The sequence below is a fragment of the Carettochelys insculpta genome, chromosome 1 (genome assembly GCF_033958435.1).
Source record: "Carettochelys insculpta isolate YL-2023 chromosome 1, ASM3395843v1, whole genome shotgun sequence".
Lineage (NCBI taxonomy): Eukaryota > Metazoa > Chordata > Testudines > Carettochelyidae > Carettochelys > Carettochelys insculpta.
This window is the reverse complement of record NC_134137.1, coordinates 110,024,197-110,041,716: the sequence shown is the minus strand read 5'-3', so window position 1 is coordinate 110,041,716 and position 17,520 is coordinate 110,024,197. Positions and strand designations below refer to the sequence as shown.

General features: G+C 48.9%; 1 protein-coding gene across 2 annotated transcripts in view; it reads right to left on the bottom strand.

Moving 5' to 3' along the window:
• Positions 1-17,520, bottom strand: part of ITGBL1 (integrin subunit beta like 1) — a 319,100-nt gene that overhangs the window by 128,215 nt on the left and 173,365 nt on the right. For both annotated transcript variants that reach the window (XM_074983153.1, XM_074983152.1), the window contains exons 5-6: positions 5,732-5,872; positions 2,259-2,399 (exon numbers count right to left, since the gene is read on the bottom strand). In XM_074983153.1, coding sequence (XP_074839254.1) covers positions 2,259-2,399; positions 5,732-5,872 — 282 coding nt within the window. The remainder of the gene's footprint in view (positions 1-2,258; positions 2,400-5,731; positions 5,873-17,520) is intronic.

The following is a 17,520-nucleotide window of genomic DNA, read 5'->3' as shown; positions in this document are numbered from 1 at the left end:
CAGGCTCAGACATAACTTCTGTCTTTGAGGCTCACTACGTCCAAAGTAGTCAAAAAGCTTCTGTGCATACTTCACTGAATGAGCCACAGTCATCAGCAAGCAGATGATCAAAAAATAGTTGTAGTGACCACTTTAGTGCGAGCCTGAAGTCTCTGAAGATTGAAAATACTGCCATGTGTTCAGAACTGAATAAGTATGCCCAATGGGCTGTCCTTAAAAGCAACTAACAGCATCATTGCAAAGTAAATATTGAACAAGAGAGGAACAAGAACACATCTTTGCTTTGTACCATTTGCTATTTCAAAAGGTCATGATATTTTTCCATTTTTTAGGATGTGACCAAGCATACCATCATGAAAAGATACAATAATGCGGATTAATTTTTCTGGTCAGCCAATTTCCCCATGTATTTTCCAGAGCCTATTTCTGTTGACCATGTCAAACTCTTTGGTTAAGTCAATGAAGATCACACAGAGGTCCCGATGTTACCCTCTACATTCCTCTTGTATCTGTCTGGCTGCAACTACCATATCAGCAGTGCCTCGACCAGCACAAAATTTGCACTGGCTTTCAGGAATGATGCCATTTTGAACACATGGAGCGAAAGCCAGTTGTAAAGGATGCAGGCCAGGGTCTTACCAGTTATAGAGAACAGAGAGATGCCCTAATGGTTGTCACAACTGTCACCTTCACCCTTGTATATGTGTACAATCAAGGCATCTTTGAAGTCCAGAAGGACTAGCTCCTTCTCCCAAATGGCACCGTTTAAATGGGTGAGATCATATATCAACTGGCCACCAGCAGCTTTATAAATTTCTGATGGAATTGCTTCACTGACAGGTGCCTTTCCAGACCTCGTCTGGTTAACAGCTTTTTGTACTTCGTCAAGCATTAGTGGCATGACCAGCTGTAAATCATTAGCCCACTGAGGACTCTCTTCAAGAACACTGCTGTCAACAGCTGAGGTCGGGGTCAATGCTTTCTGAAAACATTTGGCCCGGAGGTCAAGGATATTAGCACCATCTGTGATCAAAGTGAGGCCATCAGCAGAGCACACAGGTGTACAGCCAGCAACGCACAGCAATGCCTTCAGCCCAGCATGGAATGCTTTAAGATTGTGTCTAACAGCCACATCTTGGAGTTTAACTGCTTGATATTTCCACCAGTCCTCTTTCATTTGCCGTAATTTGACTCGTGCCTCTCGCTTTGTGCGAATATATACCAGTTTCCGGGAGGCAGTCTCTTTATTTTTCTTTTCTTACCAAATGGCAAAGACCTACTTGTTATACCTGGCATTCTTGGATGGCATCTCGGACCTAACATTCTGAGCAGCAACATGGAATGGTTCAGAGGAAGAATCAATAGTGTTTAATAGGAACACATATTTCCTGTACTGGTGGTAAAGTCACTAACACACCACTTTTTATGTTCTACCAAATATGGATTATTTCAGTTTTTTGTTTTATTTTCCCCTTCGTCTTTCCATTTGCAGTACAGTAAACTCTTTCATATCAGGCATTCTATTCTCCTGAACTCTCAAATAACTGCTATTTTAACCGTAAGTAAATTTTAGTTATGTTTGCCATAAGTACGGTATAATGAAAGTAAATACAAATAAATACAGCAAATACAATATAAGTTTACATTGTACAATGCTATTGTTGTTGATAAATAAAGTACTCTGCATACATTTTGTGTTTGTTTCTTAATATCCAATCTTGTTTTTCCTTGGTGTTATGCATTGCTAGGTATACCTCTCTTTATCCAGAATATTTGAATATCCGGATACCTCCCAGTCCCAGGGCTGCTGGATATAAAATAATCTGTGTTTAGAAATAAGCCTGCAAGTTTCTACCTGTGTAGTAGAATACATCAACAGCTAGCAACTTCAGTCAGTCATTCTTCAAATTGGTCATTTTGCACTAGATGGAACATGATATACTTAACATAGCACAAATGGGTGCTTACCGTTGGGCTCCTTAGTTCAGATTTAGACAAATTAGTCAAAAAGTATGTTTTGTTGGGAAAATATAGAGATAAGATTTGTCATGTCATGTAAATGTTTCACAAAATAGCATGATTTTTTATTTGTAAAATTTTATCTACTCACTAGTAAATAGTGTTTGACCCAATGTTGGCTAAGCCAAAATTACAGTAAAAAAGCACGGAGAAGGAGCGAGAAAGAGGGAGCCAACTAGACATTCCTTCCCCCATTATTAAATTCAAACATACTCTTTACATTTTCATATACCCCTTACCTGAACAGAAGTCATCTGAATATCTGTCATATACTGCCTTGCAGTTTCTCTCATCACACTCACAGGTGTCTCCATGAATATCTCCCCAGTCACCAGTTGGGTCCACATCATGACATGTACATTCACCACATACGCATGTGCCTAGGGAAAAAAAGCAGAGCAGAAATGGGCCTAAGAAAGTGCATTAATAAGGAACAGTGTAGGAATCAAACTTCTTGTTTTGCCTTCACAAAAGCTTTGCAAGTGTAGAGACACGGTTTCCACCCTTCATTAGTTAAAAATGTATCCAGTGGCTTCCATTGTCTACAGCTATCTTAGTCCATAAAGAAGCTTAATTGCTTCTTCCATTTAGTCTGAATGAAGGGCAGCCAGCACATCCATCAATTTCAGGGAGGACTGTGATTGCCCACAGTTCAAAGTCAAGAGTGCTGGCAGCCCTCCAGCACCCTTCACCACAACAATATGATGTATTTGAAGAGAACTGGGCTGGATGAATAGACATTCTGCATATTCTAAGTTCATTCACGGCAGAAAATGTTAAACAATTTCAGTGGAAAAATTATGTACAGATGATGTAATCTCTGAACAGTAACAGAGAGGTAGCCATGTTAGTCTGTACTCCCACAAAACAAAGGAGCAAAAATGTAGCACTTTAAAGACTAACAAAATGATTTATTCGGTGATGAGCTCTCATGGGACAGACCCACTTCATCAGATCAATCTCATTTCCAATACAGACTGACGTTTATACATACAGAGGACCAAAAAAAAAAAACAAAAACCAGCAATAAAAATTGACAAATCAAATAGCACTGAAGGAGGGAGATAAGTGAGGGCGGGGAATGTTAAGCTTCCTGGCTGACTTAATTACTAGCATCAAAGAAAGGGAAGCAGTCATTGTAATCCGTGAGGTAATTGATGTCTCTGTTCACACCACATGTTAATGTGCTGAATTTGAATATGAATTCCAATTCACAACTTTCTCACTGTAATCTGTTTTTAAATTCTGTGCGTTCTAGGACACAAATTTTCAGGTCTTTAACAGAATGGCCCACTCCACTGAAGTGTTCACTGATCAGCTTATGTGTATTGAGTTTCTTGATGTCTGTTCTGTGCCCATTTATTCTTTGGTGAAGGTTTTGCCCAATCTGTCCAACGCATACAGTGGCAGGGCATTGTTGGCATATAATGGCGTATATAATGTTGCTGGAACTGCATGAATACCCAGAAACCAGCTACTTCAAGATAAGCCCCAGAAGATCAATAACAGAACACCACTTGTCATCACCTGTAGCCCCCAACTCAAACCCCTGCAACACATCGTTAAAAATCTACAACTTATTCTGGATCACAACTCTACACTCCAGAAGACCCTACATGACAGGCCTGTCCTTTCCTGTAGACACCCTCCTAACCTAAGAAAGAGTCTCACCAGCAATCACAGGTATACATCCTGGAACTTTTCCTTGCAACACACCCCACTGCCAACTTTGTCCACATATTTATCCCGGGGATACCAATACTGGACCTAACCATATTAGTTACAAGATCAAAGGCACATTCTCGTGCACTTCTAGCAGCATTATATATGCTACTACGTGCCAACAAGGCCCTGACACTATGTACATTGGACAGATTGGGCAAAACCTTCACCAAAGAATAAATGGACACAAAGCACACATCAAGAAATCAAAACACACAAGAAGGTCAGTGAACACTTCAATGGAGTGGGCCATTCTGTTGAAGACCTGAGAATGTGTGTCCTGGAGTGTAAAGAATTTAAAAACAGACTACAGCCAGAAAGTTGTGAATTGGAATTTATATTCAAAAAAATCAACACATTAACACATGGTATGAACAGAGACAGCAATTACCTCACTCATTAAAAGGACTGCTTCCCTTACTTTGATGAGCATAATTGTCTCAGGCAGGACGCTTTAACATCCCCCCCCTCTCTATCTCCCTCCTTCAGTCCTATTTGTCAGTGTTTATTGCAATTTTTTTGGACCTCTGTACTTTTAAATGTCAGTCTGTATTAGAAATGAGATTGAGCTGATGAAATGGGTCTGTCCCACAAAAACTCATCACAAAATAAATCATTTTGTTAGTCTTTAAAGTGTTACATTTCTGCTGTTTTGCTTTGTTAATCTCTGAACAGTAGCTTTTTAGAGTGACTTTTGATCAGCTGCCCTATAGAGTCAGGATATATCAAAATATGTAAACTAGGGACACTGATTAAAAAGCCAATTAATGAAGTTATCAGAAATAGCATTTTAAAGGTCCTGAAGTTTTAAGTGCATGAAATCATAAATGCATGAAAAGTTAAAGACTTCTGGAAATAGCACTGGACAGGTAGCTCCCTTGTACATCCTCTGGAAGTTAACAGCTGTAAAAGGTGCAGGTTACACACATTGGAACTACTCCAGTATATGGCTAAAAAATAATGCTTGCTATGTGAGACATCTTAAAATTCCCTTTGGTGTATCAGTATAAAAATGCAAATAAAACATCTAATTTGACACAGAATGTTTCCTTATTTATTGTTTCCTGATTACACAAGGGTTTTTTTAATTCCAAAAATTAAATGTGCCTGCATTATTTCTGATTTTGGAGCCAAGCTTTCAGTTTTTCCATAATTAAGATGACAGAGTATTCTAAATGTTAAATGTTCTCAGGATAATTAGGTATTCAGACTATAGTAGGTTTTGTCAGTAGAGATATATTTAAGAAAGGTACCTAAATGACTTGCCTTTTTGCTCCTCAGTAATAGTTCTGGACAGTAGCCAAAGGAACAACATTCTCACTTTGAACTATTTGTTCAGTGAAGCCAGGTATGGCAGCTGGTGAATACAAATCTTGGGTTCTTTAATTCATTATTTCATCCCAAATTGGCAAAATTAAATGGAAATTATGGATGAAATTCAAGAGATTGGACTGTGTGCAGACAACTACACACAGTTCTAAAAAAAATCTCTCTAAGGCCATAAGCACGCCCTCTTTGGTTGCTGTTACAGGTTCTGAGATGAAACTGTTCCTTCACAGCTCATATTCAGGTGCTGTGGAAACAATTGATGAGTTATCTGCCATAACTGAATAGGAAATCCCCCCTCTCCTGACCCTTCCCAAAAGGCCAAAACACTGAATGGATCCTTTTAAAAAAACGTGACCAAATGAATTATAAAAAAGCCAATGGCAAAATGGCTTTTGAACTTGTGCCACAATGCAGCCTCATTTCAGGAGCAGCAGAAGGAAAAGACTTCCCTGTCTTGGATCAATTTCATCTGGTAAATATACATTTTATACATACATATTCACACACGTATATAATGGGAAATATTGTATGCATATATTCTCTCACACACACGCACCTTGATATACACACATACACAGAGATGCCAAATTTTAAAAATGCAAGTCTAGGAGTGAAAGAAGGTGAGCAAAACCAAAAACTATTACTGAAAATTATGACACACCTCTATTGCTGCAGATTTTGCCATCTGGAGATGTGCATCTTTTCTTGATCTCCCATGGGGTGATGTCACACAGGAATTCACATTTATCTCCATGCCAACCAGCCTCACAGTAACAGTTTCCACAGTAACACTTTCCATGGCCTTAACCCAAAGCAAATTTTATACAGTGAGAAAAAGATAAGTTTTTTAAAAAGAGCTTTAACTATTTAACCATTTTAATCACTTTTCTTTGCATCCTTGCAGTGTGATGATCACAACTAAAGCAACTGACAATTCATTTATGAATAAAAACAAGATTAATACAAAGTAGTTATGGTGTATTAAAATACAGTAAACTCTTTCATATCTGGCATCCCTTGGACCCGGAGGTTGCCTGATATTCAAATCTTCTGGATAATAGAGAGTATACGACTAAAGAAAAACCAGATTAGATATAAAAAAAACAAACAAAATATAGGCAGAGTACTGTATTTACCAACAACAGTAGTATTGTACACTGTAATTATACTGTATTTGCTGCATTTATTTGTATTTACTTTCACTATATTGTACTTTTGGAAAGCATAATTCACTTACGGTTAAAATGCCAGTTATCTGAGTGTTTCCGATTATAGAATTCCAGTTAAGATAGAGTTTACTGTATGTCCATAGCTCTACTTTACATATGTTCTTTATTTTAACACATAAATCAATAAATAATACAAATCAAGTTTAAACTTACTCTTTAAACAGTCAGAAAAATTATTTTTTGAGTGTGGATGGGTAAATCAAGTAGACTGTGAACTTAACATTAAAAAAAAATTCAGAGCAACTTTAAACACAATACTCTGGCTCAATCTTTCCAGCATCAACTACAGGATGCTGTGCACTTGCAACTTCTAAACAACACGACTTGAGGGAGCTCAGCCCCCCTCCAGATTCACACCAGGTGGTTCTGTGCAGGTGGACAGCTCTGAGTAATTTGAAGGATTATGGCTTTTGTTTGTAACTATGTTAAACAGGGAAATTATGGACACAGACAAATCATCAGTTAAAAAATTAAGAACTAGCTGGAAGATCAATGCCATTCCTGAAGCAAGATTAACCTTTAACAAATTCCCCCCCTATCTCTCTCCCCCAGCTTCAATATCCTGAGTAGATCCTACTTTTTGTCATTTGGTGCATGATCCTACCAGCTCTTAAGTCCTCTGACCCAATCCACAATAGCACCTAACTTTCAGGAGGTGAATAGTCCAGTGACTTCAATGGGACTACCCAAGTATTCTCAGTTAAGCATGCAGGACCTTGTCTTGTGATTAAAGTTAAGCACATAGTGAAGTGCTCAAGCTAAGTCTACGTTATAAAATAAAGTTGAATTTATTAAAGTCAACTTTGTAACACTAGATTTTATAAAGTCCAAGTTGAGCATCCACACCTGTTCACAAAGTCGACTTAGTGTGTCCCCACTGTTGCAGCAGTGCATTACGCGCACTTCCTCTACAGTTGCAATCTGGGTTTTTTTGTTGGTGAGTTATGGAAAAAAATGCCCCCCAACTGGTTGCAAGCGTGCGATGTCATCTTCCCAGACTATATTTCTCTCATTCTCCTCTGCTATGGGGGTAAAAAAAATGGCCACCTTTCAGAAGTCTCTTTCCCCGATGAGAGAAATTGTTTGAGTCATCTGCATTGAAGAAAGAAGCTGTTTTTCTTTTTTTTAAACAGAAAATCATCTTTGCCAAAAGAGGCAGCTTTTATGAAAGAGTTCTTTCAAGAGACTTCAAACTGACATTAAGTACAAGTGAGGAGAAAGAGACTGAAGGAGCCATGTTTGAATTAAAGAAAGGGAATTTGTGAGCCATCGCCACACACAAGTGAAGAACGGCCATTTTTCAGAAGTCTCTTCCCTCAGTGAAAACTCACCAAACTGAAGCCCATGATACCTAAATGGAACAAAGTGAGTCTATGTAACCAGTGAAAGACTTCATATTATTCTTAAGGAAAGAAGGAAAAGTATGGAATCCTAGTGGGCATTGGTCTCTAGTGGTTAGCATTACCCACAAGAAGAAGAGAAGGAAAGACACTGGCTGCATCTACACTGTGAAATAAATCCAAATTTAAGGCAGTTAGCTTGATATTACCACGACTGTCTCCACTGTAAAATACCATTAGCTCGATTTAGTGTGCACTAATCTTGAGATTACAAAATCGCAGTTACCTGAGGAGTATAGCATCAAGCTCAAATTCAGAAGTTCGATTGAAGACCAGTGTGGAAGTGCCACATCTTAAAATCAAATTTATTAGTCTCCAGAGGTGTCCCGTAGGTAAGCCACAATGCCCCACAGTGCTCCTCTCTGGCCACTGCTCTCCGGTAACAGGAAGGCCATGAATTTCCAAACAGGAGCAACAAGCCTTTGGCTGTGGGCTCATGATTGTACGAAAGCCTGAGAAATGTCTTTCTTTCTTTGCTATTAGCACTGTAAGCACATCTACCCGTTCAAATAGCCCCTGCAGCGGGTTTGTGGCTCTGTCTCCACACTTGTTATTTTTTAAATTGCTGCCTGGCACCAGCTGCTGCCCCTCCCTGGGGGTTGTGCTTGCATAACATGCCAAGAAACTTCTTCTCAGTGGTTTACATTTGTGTGCAAACCCCCTTCCCTCCCCCACAGGAGCCGCACAGTCTGGGTCCTTCCCATATCACGGGGAGAGCCCCCAACCCAATAAAAGGACACGCCTGCCATTTGGTGCTGACCATGCTGCCAGGAAGCCCTGTGATAGATTGCACCTGTTTAGGGTTCCAGGGGTGGGAAAGATATTTGGGGGCTTGCAGTCATCGTGGGGAAGTCTTCCCCCGTGGCTAAGATACTGGGAGTTTTGCAGCTGCCATGGGGAAGTCTCCCCTGTTGGTTAAGATACTCGTGGAGGACCACCTCAACTGGTCTCCCACATGGCTCCCCCACGCCCCTAGTGTGGCTTGCTGCTGCCAGGTGGAAGTCTACCCTGGCAGCTAAGACACAGATGAGCTTGCTGGTGCTGTGAGAAAGTCTCCCCACACCCCCGGCTAAGACTTTCAGGGAGGACCACTTGAATAGATACCCCACTTGAACCCCTCCATGCCCCTAGTGTGGCTTGCTGCTGCTGGGGGGAAATCTCCCCCCGGTGGCCAAGGTACACAGGGCTTGCTGCCACCAGGGGGAACTCTACTCCGGCAGCTAGGATATTGGGGGTTTTATTGCCTCCAGGGCGAAGTCTCCCCCAGCGGCTATCGTACTTCGGGAGGACCACTTCCACTGGCCCCCACTGAATTCCCCCCAAGCCCATAGAGGGGCTTGCTGCCACTGGAGGGATGTCTCCCCATGGGCTAAGTTACATGGGGGGGAAATACTTCAGCTACTTCAGCCACGATGGGAGTGGGACACTCAGTGGATGGCCAGCTGAGAACACAGTTGTTGTACCTATGTGGGCAATATAATGGGTGGAGAGACCAAAAATTATTTTTTCCTAGACTTTTATATCCTCTTTCTTCTAACTCTAAAATACAGTCCAGGCTCCTGTCTTATTTTCAGGGATCACATGCCATGATTCTAGCTGAGAACACAGTGGTTGCACAGAAGCCTTATAGTACACCGGAAAGCCAAAGACTCTCCCCATCAGTAACTCTCTTTTTTGAAAAACTTTCCTATCTTCCCTTTCTTCACTCTTTACAGGGTTCCTGTGTTAGTTTCAATAAAGTCAAAAATCTTTTTTTTCCAAAACTTGTCTATCCTCTTTCTTCTAACTTTGAGGGTCCCTGTCTTATTTCCAGGGATTGGCATATTTTCAGGGACTGGGGGGCAGAGAAGATGAAAATGCAGTGTGGGAAGATGATGTTAAAGATCATGCTCAGAACATTCCGGGGATAAAGGAACTGTGGGATAGGTTCCCACAATGCACTACTGCAGCAGTCGATGTTAGCCAACTTGAGTGTGGCAGCAATGAGTCAACTTTGTGAGGAGCATATGGGAAGTGAGGCTGGTCAAATTCAAACTTATATATTCCAGAATTACAAAATCAGTATTAATGAGTCTGAATTTCTCTCTTAGTGTAGACGAAGCCACAGGACATTGGTTTCTAGTGGTTAGTGTCTCTTCCCCTGGTGAAAATACACCAAACAGGATCCATGTGACTATGGAAAGATGGCACAGCATTTGCAAGAAAAGAAGATACAATGGAAAAGTGGTAGTGTAGTGGTAGTGTACCAGGCTGAAGGAGCCAGGTTTGAAGGATTAAGAGAGAGAGAGAGAGAGAGAGAAAAAGTCTGTGAGTTGTCACCACGTAGAACTGAAGAAAACTCTACGGAGGCCATTGCACTGACGTCTCCAACATGAGGCAAGGAGACCATTGGAAGTATTAGCTCCAGACTCATTATGAATTCCTGAGACTAAATAGAAGAGAAGGAAAGAATCCCAGGAGGCATTGGTGTCAAGTGGCTGCTGGAAGGAGCCACTACCTTGTCAGAAGTGGCTCGAGAAGAGAAGGAAAATTTGTTAAGTAAGCATTAAGAGAGAAAAGGTGAGGAAAGAATGAAGGGACTCCCTTGCCTCTTCTGGTAAAGAAGACCTAACCCTAGCAACTGCCTGTGTGCAACAGGGAAGGGCGAGAGTGAACCCACACACACCATTCCATCATAGGAAACTCTCCCCCGAGCCACATGATTTGGGAAGGGGGAGTGCTCTGTATGTCTCCCAGTCACATTCTGCTTCCATCCCAATAGCTACGTCTACACAGGGATGCTACATCAAAATAGCTTATTTCGATGTAGTGAAATCGAAATAAGCTATTTCAATGAATAGCATCTACACGTCCTCCAGGGCTGGTGCCGTCGACATTCAACGTCGACGTTGGGCAGCACTACATCGAAGTAGGCGCTGCAGGGGAGCGTCTACACACCAAAGAGGCCCACATCAAAATAAGAGCGCCAGGAACAGCTGCAGACAGGGTCACAGGGCGGACTAGCACTCTCGGGGCAACAGCTAGCCGCTCCCTTAAAGGGTCCCTCCCAGACACACTTGCACTAAACAGCACAAGATCCACAGAGCCGACAACTGGTTGCAGACCCTGTGCATGCAACATGGATCCCCAGCTGCAGCAGCAGCAGCCAGAAGCCCTGGGCTAAGGGCTGCTGCACACGGTGACCATAGAGCCCCACAGGGGCTGGAGACAGCGTCTCTCAACCCCTCAGCTCATGGCCGCCATGGCGGACCCCAATATTTCAATGTTGCGGGACATGGATCGTCTACACGTGCCCTACTTCGACGTTCAACATCGAAGTAGGCGCTATTCCCATCTCCTGTTGGGGATAGCGACTTCGATGTCTCGCCACCTTACGTCGATTTCAACTTCGAAATAGCGCTCACCACGTGTAGACATGGCGGGCGCTATTTCGAAGTTGGCACGGCTACGTCGAAGTAGCCGGCTCGTGTAGACGTGGCTAATGAGGGTAAGCCCCACACAGGAAAGAACATGGTGCTGTCTGCAGGCATGGTGTGGTGTGGTGGCTTGGGGACTAGCCTTGTGGTGGAGGACAGGGGGATAGCCTGCAAGGCACATAGGGCCTTGATGGGGCCAGCCCCCGTAAAATGTGAAGCAGAGAAAACAAGTTTCTCACAAGATGAAGCCTTCACCCTGCACAGGGTAGGACTTGTCACTGTCTGCAGGCATGATTCACACTGCCCAGCCACCATGTGGTATGCTGGAAGTGAGTCAGCCCCCAGCCACAAGGCTTCTTGGGGCGGAGGGCAGCCCCATAAAATGGTTGTGGGTGGCCACTGTAAATTCCAGAGGTTAAAGCTTTTAAGATGAGTTGCAAACTCTTTATGATTGTTGCCTTCATGTCAGAAGTGCACTCCATCAATTATACAGCTGATTCTCTCTGATGCTGCATAAAGAGCACGGAGTAATTAACAACCAGGAGGATATATGGGTCCACAAAGGGTGGGAAAAGTCAGCTGAGATGCAGGGAACACACCACTTTTCTTAGCCCTTCCTGCTAAATCCTCTTACTAGCCCTGGGAGGGAACCACAAGAGTAAGCCCTCTCAAGCACTGAAGCCCCACGCAGGACAGAACGTGGCACTGTCTGGAAGCATGGTCCACACAGCCCAGCAGGCATGTGATGTGTGAGTGGGGGCTAACCACATTGTGGAGGAAAAGGAGACTCACTTGCCAGCGGAATGGTGCCTTGGGGGAGGCAGCCCATAAGAATGCGAACTGTGGAATGGCCTAGGCCCTGATGCCTTCTGCTGCTAGTTTTATGTCCCTGCCCTAGAAAAGGGGAGCAAAGTGGCCCTCCAAACTGTCAAGATCAGCTGTGTTGGACTTGGCAAATCAGGACACCTCAGGGTAATATAAGAACAACAGCTGCAGGGGCAGAATGAATTCAGTTCCTTGCTAGAGCTGGAGGAGTGTCTATGGTGTGTGGCTGGCTGAGACAGCTGCAGGACCTCAGATAAGGTAGTGCTGCCAGAAGCCAGAAAACGTGAGAAACAGCACTGCACTGTTTGTAGGGACTGCATGGCCATGTCTTCACGCCCCATTCTTCAGCCCTGCTGCCGGCACAGCTATGCTAAGCAGGCTTCTGGAAATTGCAAATGGCTTCTGTGACAAAGTCCCTTATCAGCCTTTGTGGGTCCCTGCACTTCCTGGCAGATCTGTGCTGCCTCAGAGACTCATGGAGGCCCCCGTTTTGCCCAGCCCCTTCCAAAGGCAGGGGTCTCCGCTGAGCGAGCCATCCTCATCATAGGCAGGACCAGTACAGGGAGAATAATACCAGTCCCCTTGCAGGCCCGCGCCTGCTCCAGTAAAGTGATCCCTCAGGGGAAGGGTAGGGGGAGTCCAGACCCACCCTCTACCCTGGACTCCAGGCCAGGGTCCCTATAAGAACAAGAGGCAACTGGCAGGACCTTTACCCCTGCCCTAAAGTAGTAGCCTCACCCTGGGCCACTTCGCCCACCACTTCCCCGTGGTACCTTTTCGCTCTGCTCCTGCTCCTGCTCCTGCTCCTGCCAAAACCTTCCCCCTGCTACCAGATGGGGAGACTTTTATAGGGAGCACAGGGCCTATCTGACCAATGAAGGTCTGGGCCTAGACAGGGAACAGAAACACTCTGTCCTCTAGGCTGCAGGGCTTCCACGGGGATCCCATTTGGGGAGCCCCGCGGTTGGGAGGTGAGGTGCTGGGGGGTGGGCAGCCTTTGGCTGCTTCAGGCCCCCCTGGGGCTGTCTTTCGGCCCCCTTCTGGGCCAGCTTCTCTTCCCTGCCTTAGGCAGGCTGCTTTCTTCTCCCCCCCACCCCACCCCTCCCAGCTAGTTTCTTCTGGACCTGCTGCGTGGGTGGTGTGAGGGGGGACTCCTGCTGCCCTGCCTGTCGGCAGAGAGGGGGGTCCCCCCCTTCATCTTCTGGGGGGGACTCTGCTGGCCCACCTTTCCATCCACTGGCTGCTGCATCCTCACTGCTCCGGAGGAGGTAAGGGGCTTTCTTGGGTGGTAGCTGCGCTTCCCTCCACAGCTTGCTGTGGAGTGGCTTGGGGTGGTGAGTTTGGGTGGGGCCCCTCCCCACCGGGGCTCCAGTGGGGTGGCTGCATAGATGGGGGTGGGGTGTTAGGGTGTGGTCCCTGCCCCACCCCTGCAGCCACTGCCTCCTTTAACCCACCCCCCACACCCAGCTGCCACCGGTGCCCTCTCCAACTCTGCAGCAGCAGCTGCTGTGGCCTTCCTTCAGGCGCCCGTGGGCACACCTTTCCCCTAACACCCCCTCCCCTTCCTGGTTGGCTCTGCCACCCTCCTTCTTACCCCTCCCTTTGTGCCCACGCCCCCCCCCCTTTTTTGTGTTTGTTAGGTGCCTGAGTCCCTCCCCTTCTCTCACAGTCGCCTCCCCACACATACATATATTGGACCCCCCCCCCCACATCCCAGTGCAGTAGTAGAAGCCATTTACCATCTTGTGCTGGGAGTTGTGGCCTTCTTGCACCTCCCTTTCCTCCCTCTCTCTTCCTGCCCCACCCCCATCTGACCAGGTCCTCAGCCTGGCCAGTGGGGGAGGGGTAGCCACTTCCTCCCTCCCTTCTCCCTTCCTCCTCCCCTCCCCGACTCCTTCTTAAAGTGCCCTACCTCTATAAAATTCCTTGCTCTGCGCCCCTCATCATGACCTCCACAACCGCCGGGGGGACATCTGGTGATGCCCCCCTCCCTCTTCTCTCCACTACTACCCCTTCCACCCTTGACATGGTGGCCCACTCGTCCAGGGCTGCAGGGATCTTGCCATTGCGTTGGTTGAGGGCGCGGGCGTGGGCTCTGGGGCTCCTGCTGCCTCTGCCGCGGCGCCCTCCTCCAGCAACCCTGCCCCGAATCCACTCCCCCGAAAGAGCAGGAAGGGCCAGGGGACCAAAAAGGGCAAGAGCCCTGCCTGGAAGGCCAAACCTCCCGCGGCCGGGCCCTCCATCCCAGCTGCCGAAACACCTGCTGCAGCTTCCCCTCCTTCCCTCACCCCTGTTCCCTCCACCGTTCCTGGGAGCTCTGATCCCCTGGCCCCCGGGTGACATGCCCAGGCGGCGCCGGCCGCCATGCATCCTGCTCCTTCCGCCTCCGCTTGGAATACCATCCCCGACGGTCGCAGCCCCTTCCGCGCCCTCACCAGGAGGCACAGAGTCCGCTGCCTCGTGGTGTCGGCCTCACCCCACATGGAGACCTACGTGCGGGCGTTGGCACGGGTAGTGGGGCCCGCGGCCGTGGTGGCAGCCTCACGAATGTTCGGGAAGATCATCTTCTTCCTGGCGTGGGAGGCCGCCGCGCAGGAGGCGATGGAGAGGGGCTTGGCAGTCAGGGGCATCCACGTGCCCCTGGAGCTGCTCGAGGACCTAGGCATATGGGTGGTTTTCTCCTTTGTCCCTCCCTTCCTCCCCAATTCTGCCCTTCTGCCTTTCCTCAGCTCCCTGGGCCAGCCCTGAGTCCCTTCCCTCTAGGCTGCAAAGACCCCGCCCTATGGCATGTGCTCTCCTTCTGCCGGCAGGCGCGAATCCAACTGCTGCCGGTAGCAGCAAAGGGTGGGGTGGCCCAGGAGGGGACTATACTGGTGCCTCATCAAGGGGCCCAGTACCGGGTCTATTACACCTTGGGGGAGGCCCGGTGCTTCGTGTATCCAGCGGCGGGGCATGTCTGGAGGGATTGCCCCCTGGCCCGGCACGAAAGAGGGGAGCCCGGGACCTCCTCCGACCCAGGGGGCGCCAGCCACATGACCAGCAACGCCCCGACCTCAGCAGGCCCTGGGACCGCCCCTCCTCCTCCTGCCCCGGACGGAACCATTGCCGCTCGGGCATCGGAGGATGCCCAGGCACATGGCGAGTGGCAAGAAGAAACAGGCGCCGGCACCCAAGCGGGCATTCAAGCCGGGTCTGTGGAGCAGAGGGAGTCAGGACCGGCGGCAGGACCCGGGCAGGGCCCACCCCAGGGCGGGCCATCCCTTTCCCTCGCTGTCCCGTCCTCCTCCTCCTTCCCTCCCTCCTCGTTACCTCCGTCCCCTGGTCCTTCCTCTTCTACCACCGAGCCCGCCTCATTGGAGGACTGGCTACTAGTAAGGGGGAAGCCCAAAAAAAGAAACGCACGTGCCCGGCCCTCCACCCTGTCGGAGGACGGGGTGGATGTGCCATGCAAGGCGTTAAAGAGAGCTGCCAGCCCTGATCCACCTGCTGAACCCCCAGCTACTGACCATCTGCCAGGGGTGACTGAGGCTGCCGTGGTGGCAATGGAGAATATCACCCCTTCTGTCCTGGGGCCCAAGCCCAAAGGGGCAGAGGAGGCCTGTCCTGAGCCCGTGCCCTCCTCCGACACCCCTCTGGCCGCTGCCCAGACCGCCGTCACGGAGCACCCAGAGGAGGTGAGCCCCGGCCTCGCCCTCCTCTCGCAGGAGGTCGAGGCCCTAGGACTAACCCCGGCTGTTCTGGCCATAGAGGACCTGCTACTAGAAGCCTGCAGGCTGACTGCCTACACTCAGCCATCCCCCTCACTCTCCCCACCTGCCAGCAATCCCCCAACCACTACCCCTCCTTGTTCAGGGACATCGCGGGGTGCAACCGCCCCCCGGCTGGGGACACTTTCCCAACTGCAATTCCCCAGCCCCTGGATGCTCCAGGAGGATCTGTGTTCCCCCCTTGCTCTCCCTTCCATCCTGGAGTCGAAAACCCCAATGCCGACCCTCCCACCTCATTGGTACCTGCTGCCGAATGCACTGGCACCTTGTCCCTTACACCCTCTCCCTTCTTGCCATCCGGAAAAGCTCCCCCTCCCGAAACCCCTCGTTTGCACTCCTGCCCACACTCCCACCTTAGCCCCCGCCCCTGCCCCTAGCCCCAGCCCCAGCCCCCCTTCCAATCAGTGCCTTGCCCCAGAACCTGTGCCCTTACCCCCTCCAGACCCTCCCCCTCCCCCCTCTCCCCCCACTGCCTCCCTCACCCTCCCTCCCTCCCTCCCTCCCTCCTCCTCCTCCTCCTCCTCCTCCTCCTCCCCCTTTTCCTCATGATGCCTTCCCCTTCCCTGAAACCTTTACCCCTCCTGCCCCCATCCCTTTCCTTCCTGCCCCCCCCCCGGACCCTGTCTGTTCATAACCACTCCTGAGGCTGCAATCCCTTGGGAGGCCCCCTTTGCTTTGACCTCTCCCAGCACTTTCGGGACTGCTGTCCCTCCGCCACCCCTACTCCTCCCAAAACCAAGCCCCAGCCCCCATCCCGACCTTCTTGCCAGCCGTCAGGCCCAAAAAGATACGAGGCCAGGGGGCACTTGGGATCCCGAGGCCTTGGCACCCCACGTGCTGGTGGATGAGATGCGCAAGTTCTTGGAGGACATTCGCAGCTCCAAGAACAAAGTAGATCTCGCCCTCCAGCGCTGGGGTGACTTTCACTTCATCCTTGAGTCCATGGGGGTCCTTCTAAAAGAGGGCAAAGGGACCAGGAGGAGGGATGCTGCGGCCTACCAACGAACCCGCAGCTTCCGTGATGCTCTAATCACCTATGGTGTCCGCCATGGCTTGCTGCACAGCCCCACGGGGACCGCTGGCGTTCCCTCTGGTGAGGATCCTCCCCAGCCCTCTAGATGCCGCCGATCATCTTTGCCACCTTGAACACCAGGGGCTGTGGATCGGGTCTCCGCAGGTGCCAGGTGCTCTCCTTCCTTCGGGGGGTGGGTACTTGGTCACCTTCTTATAGGAGACCCACACTACTCCGACTGCCAAAGCCAGCTGGCGGCTGGAGTGGGGAGGCGGAGTCCATCTTAGTCACCTCTCGGCCCATCGGGCTGGGGTAGCGACCCTGTTCTCCCCAGACCTGCAGCCTGAGGTGCTGGGGAGCATTGAGGTAGTGCTAGGCCGCCTGCTGTATCTCTGGGTACAGATGGAGGGGCTGCCCCTCCACCTCATCAATGTTTACGCCCCAACATCCGGCCCAGAGAGAACATCCTTCTTCCGGCAGGCGGCGGCCTTCCTCGACTCCATCGATCCTCGCGAGTGCCTGGTCCTCGGCGGGGATTTTAACTGCACCCTCAAGAAGTGGGACCATATGGGGACGGAGCAGTGCCAGGCCGCTGCGAACGTCCTCAGGGAGCTCATCAATCAGTGCTCCCTGGTGGACGTCTGGCACAGCCACCACCTGGACAAGGACACCGTCTTCACCTATGTCCGGGTGGTGGGCCACAAATCCATGCACTCCCGGTTGGGCCGCATCTACATCTCCCGGCAACATCTCTCTCGGGCCCACTCCTCCAGCGTATGGCCGGCCCCTTTCTCAGACCAC